Source organism: Ctenocephalides felis, unplaced genomic scaffold (genome assembly GCF_003426905.1).
Source record: "Ctenocephalides felis isolate EL2017-DRISC unplaced genomic scaffold, ASM342690v1 CF-g0.4_SCAFFOLD_01859, whole genome shotgun sequence".
In the NCBI taxonomy this organism is placed as follows: domain Eukaryota; kingdom Metazoa; phylum Arthropoda; class Insecta; order Siphonaptera; family Pulicidae; genus Ctenocephalides; species Ctenocephalides felis.
Window position 1 is genome coordinate 5,774 of NW_020538013.1, and position 11,886 is coordinate 17,659.

General features: G+C 31.2%; 1 protein-coding gene across 1 annotated transcript; it reads right to left on the minus strand.

Annotated features, from left to right (window-relative positions):
• Positions 1–10,060: 10,060 nt before the first annotated feature.
• Positions 10,061–10,920, minus strand: LOC113374495 (LIM/homeobox protein Lhx5-like; the record flags this gene model as incomplete). Its single annotated transcript, XM_026614523.1, has 3 exons — positions 10,851–10,920; positions 10,347–10,545; positions 10,061–10,278 (listed from the first exon to the last, which is right to left on the minus strand). Coding segments are annotated over exons 1-3 (487 nt in total), but the record flags the coding sequence as incomplete, so codon positions are not given.
• Positions 10,921–11,886: the final 966 nt, after the last annotated feature.

Here is an 11,886-nt window from a genome sequence, read left to right on the forward strand (position 1 = left end):
CCTCGACACGTCATTTTATTACATGTAGAAAGATAAATATGTATAAATATTTATTTTGTTTTTCGATTTCGGCCTTTTTGTTCTTCACGCATCGGCGGACACTTGTCAGGAATCGGTATATAGACGTCTCCGCGTTAAATGGTAAAAGATTGACGCGAGAGAGAAAAAAATATGATAAAATTACGAACATATGAAGATATGGAGAAATATCAGGCGAGAGGCGGATATATATATATATGTATATATATATAGAGAGAGAGTAGATGTTTAAAGGTCCGAGTAAAAATGTCCACCACCAAGATCTCAAAAACAAGTCAGGTTAGGAATTTTTTAACAACAATATTTGAAAGTAGGAGAAAAAAGATGTGTAATCAGCTATCATTTTCATTCTGAAGACATTGCAATCGGCAATGTTTGAAAATCCATAACAAAAGCATTTTCTTTTCTTGTTAGATTTTTGGTAGTGAGCACTGTTGTTTAGTTTAAGAAACTTTATTAAAAATTTTAAGTATACGTTATTCAATTATTTTATAACAGGTATTGTTAATTTTAAGTTATATTCAACAGTTTTTTTTATATAACCACTATGAAAGCTTACATGTGAGTGAGGTAATAAGAAACAACTGACAAAGGTGTAATAACAAAAAATAGTTAAAAAAGGAAATTAAGTTAAAAATCAGTTTTACAATATATAAATTAAATTAATAGTTATTCTAATTCTACTGATGAATATTTCTGACAAAATTCCAGATCAAGGTTATACACAGTGTAATTTTTGTAAAAAATGAACTGATAAAATTTGCATTTTGCATCGGTTGAATAATGTAGCTATTATTTCGTAAAACTAAAAATAAGACATTGGACTTGTTTGATTAGTTTAATTAAAGAAGATATATTTATTTTTATTGGTTATTTACATGTTGTTAAGCGGACTTTACTTTTAGAAGTGAACAACTAGTTCAATTAAAACACTCCTCTACCCCCTCTACCAGGGGTAGCAACCATTCCGTGTAAAGCTTAATGCCCTGAAGGTTGTCACCTTCATGGCCAATATAATAAAACGAAAATACGTCCGAACAATTACACTAATGTGAAATAAAACCGCCCTTGGTTTTAGCTATGGTATTTCATTGACAATAATTTTAAAAAATATTTGCTTCTAAAACGGAAAAATCTAGTTAATTTACCGTAGGGTAAGTTATAGTAATCTTTAAGTTTTGTATATCCTTACGTTCCAAAAATTTCTGAACATTTTGGCATACCTTAGAAAAAATGAATGTGTGTGTGCGTGTGTGTATGTTTGTGCGGATAGATTTTTTCGTCAACGATTTCGAGAACATGGATCAACCGATTTAAATGATTCAAAAAACATTCGATTCCTATTGATAAGAAGACGCGCTAATAAGTTTTTGGCAAAGGCAGGCCTAGCCGTTTCGAAGATACGGGGCAAAAAGTGACAAATATGGTATATGAGATTTTGAGAAAACAGAGCGTCCGATTTGAATGATTCAAAAAACATTTGAGTTGTATTGACGAAATAAACAACTTTTGAAATTATTGGGAAGGTAGGTACAGCGTTTCCGGAGATCCAATAAAAAAAGTAAAATGCCATTTTGTGGTCAAAAATGATCATTAGACATATCCACATCAAATTATCAGATTTTATAGAGATTTTAATAGTAAGTACAAATGTTGTGTACATTTCTATGGGTTCCGTACCATTGTTTGCACGTTAGACTACAAAGCGGCGCTTGCGCGCTTCGATATTTTGACTCTAAAACAGCTATGAAGCTTGATTAAAAAAAATTCAAAATTTCCAAAATAATTCTGTATGAGCGTATTTATGGAATTTGTTATCTCTTCTTCGATGATTCAGGTTACTGGGTTATAATTTAACCCTGGTTGCTGTGGACTGTATTAAACACTGATTTGTTGGTATAATTTATGCATTTGTTGCAGTTCTAATTACATTAATGATTTGTTATAATTAAATAAGATATATTTATTGCTTATTTATTACAAATGTTGTTTGGCGGACTTTAGTTTTAGAAGTGAGAAAAATAAGTCCTATTCAAATCTCCGCTACCCTTTCTCTAGGGATAGCAACCATCCCGTGTAAAAGCTCAATGCCATAAAGATTGCCGTTTTATGGACAACATAATAAAATAGAAAATTGTCCGAACAAATTCAAAATGTAAAAAAAATATTTTTTTGAAAAAGTAGAAAGTTTTTTTTTAAAATTTGCCTTAAGGCAAGATGCCATGCACCACTAGTTCACAAAATTTGTTTGCCATACACCAATAGTTGTATAACGAAAAAAATTTTCCCCACGTGCCCTCAGGCAAAGACGTCATTGGCTCTATCCTCTATCCTCTATCTTGGGTACCCACTTTCATTTCTGTAACATTTCACCCAAGTCGAATTTATTTTCGTCGCACGTAAAGTTGCAGTTCTATTTACACTAATGATTTGTTATAATTAAAGAAGATATATTTATTGATTATTTTTTACATATGTTGTTAGGCGGACTTTCCAATCCAAATCTCCGCTACCCTCTTTTCTCCAGGGTTAGCAACCATCCCGTGTAAAAGCTCAATGCCATGAAGATTGCCGCTTCATGGCCAATATAATAAAATATTCATTTGAAATAAAAAAAGAAATCGATTACACCGATTTCAAAAATTCAGAAGTGATTTAGTAATACGTCCGAACAAATTCTAAATGTAATTTTTTTTTTAAAGTAAAAAAAGTTTAAGTTTTTTCGAAAATTTTTGTTTCTGGTACGGGAAGTTTCAGCAATTTGTCTCAAGACGAGAGTACGATGCCATGTACCACTAGTTTACAAGATTTGTTTGCCATACACCACTAGTTTAATAACAAAAAATATTTTCCCCACGTGTCCTCAGGCAAAGACGTCATTGGCTCTATCCTCTATCCTCTATCTTGGGTACCCACTTTGATTTCTCAAACATTTCACCCGAGTCGAATTTATTTTCGTCGCACGTAAAGTGCGCAGCGGTGTCAGGGTGTCACATTCCTCTCCTTGGATTCGTCAGCCGTTCACCTGTGTCGGGCGAGCGACCAATCGCGGCGCGGCGTGTACCTACCTGCCGCAGATAACATCTTTGCGCTGAATGAGTGATATTTGTTTTATCGAATATGGGAGTGACTCTAGCGGAACACGGGGACGGGAAACTAGTGTTTGCACTCGGAGCGAATGTCGAGGAAATTTATACATTATATACATATATATATATATATATATGTGTTTCTTAAAATGCCGTTAAATATCAAACTCTACCGTGGAAGTTAAAAATTAAATTGAAACTCAGCAAATGAGCAGACTGAACAGACTTTTGGAATACACCAAATAAAAAATTTAACTAGTTGAAAATAGCATTTAGCCTTAAGGCAAGTTGCATGAACTTCCCAAAATATATTATGATTTAGATATTTATATAATATTTTCAACTGTTTATTTCAAAAATAAAGTTATCGCTTTCAATTAAATCTAAACATTACGATTTCGAATAGAATTTTCTCAAACACATCTAAATTAACTGTAATTATATTACACAAACACGTGCTTATTATTTTAAATTTGTTGATAATGACAAATGATTATTAGTTTCAAATGAGTTGATAATGCCACAATTTTGGCTATAATATTTTCTCAAACTAGTTTTATAATGATATGATATCTATTGCCAAAAAAGGTTCATAAAAATCGGCAAAAAAAATTTTCAACTGTTAATTTCAAGAAAACGGCCCGGCAGATTTTTACCTAAAACTGATCAGTATCATTCCCAACCAATATCTTTCGAACATTTTTTGACTTTTTAAAATCGATTTAGAATTGAGAGCTTAAACGTGGACGAAAAATTTTTCACTTTTCTGCTCAGCCGATCGGCGCACAAAACTGAGAAGATAATCCACATCGAAATACATCGATTGGCTTTCAGTTTTTTGAAATCGGTTCAGGCGTTTTTCAGCAAACGTCGATGAAAGTTCTAATTTTGGCAAACGCCAAAAAACGATACCAATTTTTGCAAACTTTGACGAATTTTTAAAATTAAACGACTTGTCGTGTGCCGGAATATTTTAGTATGATCTATAAGACCATCAAAATGAAAATCATTTGTTTAAAACTTTATTACAAGAAAAATGCCTGGCCGATCTTTACCAAAACTAATCAGCACGATTCCCAAAGAATATCTTTCGAACGGTTTTTGAATTGAAATTTTTTTGACTTTACAAAGAAACGGCTTGACTGATCGTCGCGCAAAATTAATAATCACTAGAATTCATCGAGACACATCGAACGGCTTTTAAATTTTTGTAATCGGTCCAGCCGTTTTTGAGAAAACGTCAATTTATATACGCACGCACACACAGATACTTTTTCCAAATTTGGTCTCATTCGATTCAGAATGGCTTGAAACGTCGAGAAAACATAAAATTAGCGAATCGAATTTTTGATGAAAACATAAACCTCTCCTTCGAGAAGTTAAAACTTCACTCGAAAAGTTTAAAAATTTTCTCGAAGTATTTTTATTTTAGGAGTGTTAAAATAATTTTTTATAAAATTTGGAGGGCCCATTGCATATTTCGATATATAAAATTGTCTACAAATGATACACCAGCAGTAATATTACATTTACCTCTTATATTTTAAAAAATATTGTATAATTATTATATTTATTATTACATTTTTTACTTTTATTACTTTTGTTCACTTTTCATTTTTACTATTTTTTTTGGTTTTGAGTAAACTCTACAAATTATCATTCGATATTCATGAACTCAAAAAATTTTAAATGCTCTTTCTTAGTTACTATTTTTTTTATTTATTATCTCTTTTATTTACAACTGTCCAGATAAGGACATTCAATAAATTTGATGAATTTACAATAGTCGGCCGAAAAGGGACATTGTATACTACAAAGGCATGTTGAAAAAAACAACTCAGTAGTTGTTTTTCCATTCGATATAAAATTCACAATATTTTATTGATAACTATATAATTTTAACTATTTACTTATTAAATAATTTTTTATAAATAATGATAAGGTTATTTCCATTTTTTATCAGGAGAGTTACTATTTAATTCACATTTTGCAAAGCCCTTGTATATGATGTGTACAAGCTGTATTGAATTGCAAATATATTGAGAGTTTAAACTAGAAGTGCAATATTCATTCAGCGGTTACATGAATATTCATATTTTTTAACCACCGCGGACAATTTTCCAAGAAAAATGAATAATATTCCAAATCTAGAGAATATTCTTTGAAAGGTATACAGGAGATTAAATCCAGGTCAGAACGTCATTCCTGTCAAAAGTATTCCTAAGAACCGGTGCGCTATGTTGGACTTCGAGTTTTCAAAGAAATCACGTTAATCCGTGGCATCCAGTGGAAGATTCTTTCGAGTTAACAATATGCAAAAAAAATCGGGATCGACCGTTTTGTTGTACAAAATATTATAAAAGTTCGCAGATTTCAAACATAGGATCTATTTAAGTATGTATTGTTGCGAAGTAAGTCAAGCAAAAATCAACAACTTCAAAAGTCGCCAGAAAAAAAACAACCAGAAATCTGCATGAGGAGAAAGAAATATCGAGGAAATGAAATATTTTTGTGTTCGGCTGTTCTGATTTTTTAGGAACAATTAAAAGTAGTTACAATGAACTAGGTGTGACCTAAGGCAAGTTGCCTGAACTTCCTGATATATGAGAAAAAGAATCATGACATATAAAAACCATGTTGTTAGAAATTGTTGTTAAAAATCTTGTAGAAAATGTAAAATTGTGCCAAGTGTTAAATACGAAGAAACTGCTTGTTCCACCTTTACTAAAAATTAATCAACAAAATTCCAGAGTCATATATTTCTAAACCTTCATAGTAACGAAGATCTTTACCAAAAACTTTGTCACCATAATTTACAGCTAATATTTTTTGAGCGATTTCTGAATTTTTAAAATATGTTCAGGATTTTTTTACGAAAAAGTTGTCATTTTTTTAAGTTGAATTTTAAGTTAATAAAGAAACTGCTAGGCTGATCATTATGCACAGTTTATAAATGTAACTCATGTATTGAGATGTAATAAATTATATATTTTTCAAATTGTCTTACAAAGAAACTGTCCAGCATATCTTAACAAAAAAGTAATAGGCACTACTAATAACAAATATCATCTCCTAAACGGTTTCAATTTTTTTAAATCAGTTCTGAATTTTTTTACACAAACCTTGATCTTTTTTTTAAATTAGTTATTGAAAGCAAAGAAACTGCTCGACTGATTAGTAATTATTAAGTTATAACCAACTTTAATCGTTTTCCCATCGAATATTTTAATTATCAAAACACTTTATAAAAAAAATCTCGTACAGTTACAAAAAAACTGTTCAGCAGATCTTTACAAAAAAACTCATCGACATAATTCACAACAAATATCGATTTCTACATTTTTGAAATCACTTTAGAATTTTCTTACGCAAAGAGACTGTTCGACCGATCACTATGCAAAACTAATAAATACAAATAATTTATTGAGTTTTTATAAATTAATTTCAAAATATGAATATTGGTGAAGTCATTTTCGAATTATAGCAAAAAAAAATTTGGTTTCTCAATATTTTCTGACTCTAGGGGAGCTAGGGCCTTTTTGTAACTGGGGTAAGTAGTAGGTATCAGACGTTTTTCAATAGAATCTTAAACGATAATAAAATATTTTTTTTATTTCGATTAGACATATATTTACTGTCCTGCATAATAGCTACTGTCCTGCATGCAGAAGTGTGCGGGTGTGTCATTATTGACAGGCAATATAATTAATATAATATACAATATAATTAGTCTATCATGAAATTTCGGTTTGCATTATTATTATCGAATAAATTTAAATTGTATTAATCTTATTTTTTCTCACATATTACTGTTATTATCTGTTCAACTCTAATTCAATTATATTAAAAAAAAACTAGTTTTATTTTAACGGTTTCAAATCTCTATTTTTTTTCAATATAAATGTATTTGTGCTTCTTCTCCTGGTTGGTATAAATTGAATTTTTGATTATTAAAATTAGAATATAATAGAAATATTATTAGGATTTTATTAAATTTTTCTCATTATTAATATAGCATATTTTTAGCTGAATGATGAGACGCATATGATTCTCGAAACGTACTTTTAAAAAAAATGATTTTTATATTCTATTTCGACATTAGATGCTATAATAATTTCTATCATAATTTCTTTCTTCTTTTATTTTATTCAAACCCGCATCAATATAATACTATATTAACCTAACTATTTTATAAATTGAGGCCTAAGGTGATTTTCATTTAGGACATGAAACCTCGATCGATTGAAGGTTGTCAAACAGATTGAATTTACTTCACAGTAAATTAGCTAACAATAAGATAAATCCAAGTTTTCTTGTATCCATAAAAAATGACAAATGTTTTCCTTAAAATGTCGTTAAATTCCTAACCCTACCATACAAGTAACAAATTAAATTCAGATAAAATTTCGCCTCTTGTTATTTTTTCCACAACGATACCTTTCTCCCTTTTATCCGTGCAACTTTTTTTCTAATCGCTAATGTTTATCCAACCGCTACTTATAAACAACACTTTTATTTTGGGTTTGTGCCAAACTGTTTGGGTCTTTTAAGCCTCCGCCTTACCTCTAGTATTGGAGGTATCATATAATGTGCCCTGTAGATTAATTCCTGTATTTTTTTATCAAGGGTAAAGGGACCCCTTTGTATTGTGTTGTGCCATTGATATCGATACGGGGATAATCCTGCTTTGCCAGGAGTGCGGTCCTAGAGGTAAAAGCAGTGATGGTAAAAGATCCAAAATACCTAACAGTTGTTATAGTGAAGACAAGTAACAGTAAATAAAATTGTGAAGCGAGTTGAAACAGTAAATTTACAGAAGATAAATTAAATAAATTGTTATTCTAACTCTGATAATAAATACTTCTGATAAAATTTCAGGCGAAGGTTTTGGACAGCGTGATTTTTCTCAAAAATGTACCCATGAATTTGGTATCGCAAACAAAAGTTGCATTTATCTTGTTTATAACAATTGTATTTCCAAAATCCATAAGTCTGATTATGATATAGAAATATCTAACAAATCAAGAATTATGATGGCAGTAAGAGTTGATAAATATTTTTGTTTATTTTGTTTAACAATATATTTTTTTACTAAATTTTGTGTTGTTCCTAGCAATTAAACCACATTGGATTAATTAAATGATGTTTCTACAATTTCGTAAAAACCCCTTTAAAATTTTAAAACAAATATTAGATCTTCTTGCCCTCTAGCTGTTCCTTTTAACCCTACCTATTGGGTAAAAAGAGACAGATTACACAATCTATAAAAATAGTAAAACAACATATTTCTATAATGATGAACTAGAATTTTACTGAAGTTTATTTGATAAGTGTTATGAATACTGATGTAGTTGATTTGGTTTTCACAGTATAGTTGCTAAAAGTCGAATTTGACCTTTGTGCCCCGCCCTTATTTAAAACAACCTTTATGATCAGTGTCCGATAGATTTTTACCCCAGTCTGTTTTTAAAATCATTTTGCATCCTACGTTCCAATTGTGAAAAATTTATTCAGCCTTGTTAGTTATTTATTTGTATGGAAATATAGAAGTAGCAGGCATTATTTTCGCAATATATGTTCAATCAATTTTCCTGCTCATTTAATAATTGCAGCAAAATGTTCTTCATCTATGTCTTCATCAATCCACTTTATCTTTTATAATTTTTCAAACAATTTCCATCGTATTTCTTAGTAGCCCATATTCCTGATCTGATAAATAGATACTAAAATTTACCGCACTGAGCTCTTTGGCCAGCTTTGAGGTTTCCTCCCATTATTATGTGGCTCACGGTACATTTAGAGTTTGCCAAACCTGGTATAGGCTCAAGTACGTCAGTCATTCAGCTTAAAATAACAAAATGCCTACCGCTGTACAAAATGTACAAACAGCCAAAGTGTTCTAAAATCAGTGATGAGGAAAAATATATCGGCACGACATTGACACAATAAAAAATTAATACTTGTATATATATATATATATATATATATAAATGTACATATTTTATATAGGTATATTTTTCTCCGTCACCACAGAAAAAGATTATCGGAGCGAGGTGATGACTTGTCATGCGTGAGTTGAGTTCGAAAAAAAAAATCGTACAGAATATAAAATGCTATAAAAACATTCACGGATACCGAATACCGGTTCAAGACCGTTTTGCAAAACTGTGTTATTGTTATTCTTCTGTTTTTGTTAAAGTTTGATCTCTCTCTTCTAAGCTGTGTACGATTTTTAGTTCCTATACTTTGATGTTTTTGCTAATCGTAAGAAGATCTGGATTTAAGAAACTGATTTTAAGTTGGATACATTGTTTCCGGGTATTTTATAAACCATAGGTTAAAAATTTTGTTTGAGATATATTTGACTATTGAGGGCCTACAACATTCTTACTTATCTAGAGCGGCGGTCAGGAAACTTTTTTGGTCATTAACCCAAAATATATTTGTCTAAGTTGATATTACTCATATGGCAAAGATTATTATCCCCATAAAGACGACTACATAGCAAATATAGTAAATATCGATCAAAAGTACTTAGATTTTACCCGATAAAATTCCCTATTTATACCATTTGAGGTAATTTACCCAGGTTTCCGACCACTGATTTAGAGGATACAAAATCATAGCACATTCATAAATTCATTTTGCTTTATGGATTTTATTTCTGAATATAATCGTTTATTGTCATTTTATCACAGACATGTATCTTCGGTAGTCTTGTCGAAGTTTGTGCCATTTTGAGGATAGATTTTAGAAGTTAAGACAAAGTTCGTTACCACCCACTTATAGGATTATTCAACAAAAGAGATCGGTAACATAACACAATCATTTTATCTGCTCCCGAAATTCATAGTAGTGCTGATAGTAAACCCATCCAACCAACTTTTCCCCCATTTATCATTTTCAATTTCTTTTAAATAAATTGTCCTTACCAGCAGCCGCAACCGCGTTCGCCTTTCCCGTCAGATAATCGTCCTTGCAAACAAACTTATTGTCATCGAGAACATACAATTGTTCGCCCGTCGACAATTGTTTGCGGCAAACAAGACACGTGAAGCAGTTCAGATGGAAGACCTTGTCCCTAGGTTTCCTGACCAGGTCCGAAGGAGCGATTCCTTGACCGCATCCACTGCATTTCGTACCGTATCGCCTGGGTAAAGAATGGTAAAGGACATATTAGATAATGGTATGAAGTATTATTTTAATTTTTGTTATTACCTAAAGAAGTCGTTCCGACAGAACAGTTTCGCTTCCCTGGAGAAGCACTTGTCCGTCAGAGGTTGCAAACAGTCACAACACCTCACACAACTGGCGTGCCAACCTCGTTCGAGAACGTTCAGGAGGAATTTGTCCAGGATCGGTTTGTCGCAGCCCGCACATGGGGCCGCGAGACCCAACGGAGGAGGCTCCGCTCTACCTAGAAAAGAAAAAAAAAAGAATTAGTATATTTTATTTTTTTACAAGATAATACTTTTATGGATAGTTACAAATTAACTCTTTCGCTACAAGAGAGCTTTCCACAGGAGTGTCGCTGCTGTACGGAACAGCATGTGCTTTAGTAGCGCCACTAAACTGGCTAGACACAATTTTAAAATATTCTTATCATTATCAATGAAAATGTATTAAAATTACATTACGCTTCTATTGAACTAAAAATTAAAATAAAACCTAGAATTCTCACAAGCTTAACTCATAGTGATAAATCTTGAAGCAAAGACAAACATAACATATCGTCCATGGACAATAGTTCTACATAGATGTCGTCCATGGACGACAGTCGTACATATAGCATGTCACATACATTAGTCCAGTCATCATAGTAAGTTTACCTCGAAATTCGAGATACCCAGCTGTAAGTCCGTAAATGCTTGTATATTGACACCCAAAATTGTCTCAAAACCTACATATGGTATTGACACTCTACCATATGTAGGCTTTGAGACAACTTTAAGATGTCAATATAAAAGTATTTACAGACTTATAGCTGAGTAGCTCGAATTCCGAGATTCTTACCTAATTTAATCTTAAATGACTGAAAGAGATGTCGTCCATGGACGACACTCGTAGCAAAAGAGTTAATTCACTTCCCGTAGGGCAAGTTATAGTAATCGCAAAAAAATCGAAAATAAAAATTTTTATATATTTTTACGTTTCAAAGGTTTCTGAATATTTTCGCATACCTTAGAAAAAATGGATGTATGTGTGTGTGTGTTTGTGTGTGTGCGGATACAAATTTTCGACGACGATTTCGGGAACACGGATCAACCGATTTGAATAATTCAAAAAACATTAAATTAAAGAGTATAAATCGTCATAAAAGTGCATCGATTATTAATAAAAATGTAATATTTAATACAAACAAGATAAATTTATTAAATATCAAAATGATGAATGTGCAAAATAGCAACATCATTAAATAAAAAACAAATTAACTAAAACAACAAATAACACACATTCATCTTATACAAATCGCAAGTACATTATTTTCTCATTTCCTATTTTTTACATTGAGAGAACGAGTTCGACTCGCACTTTTTTCTCATAGTAATAATAAAAAGATAGTTTATTCAAATAACTATAATAATTTTAAACACATACTAATAGACAGTATAAATTTCATAACAGCCATTTCACGCTGTCATTTGCATATAAATGTTAATTTTATTCCGAAGCATAGTTTAAAAAAATTATACTAACACGCAGAGAGCGTTGACAGAAGCATAAAATCGATATTTATAAGTAGATCGATAATATATAT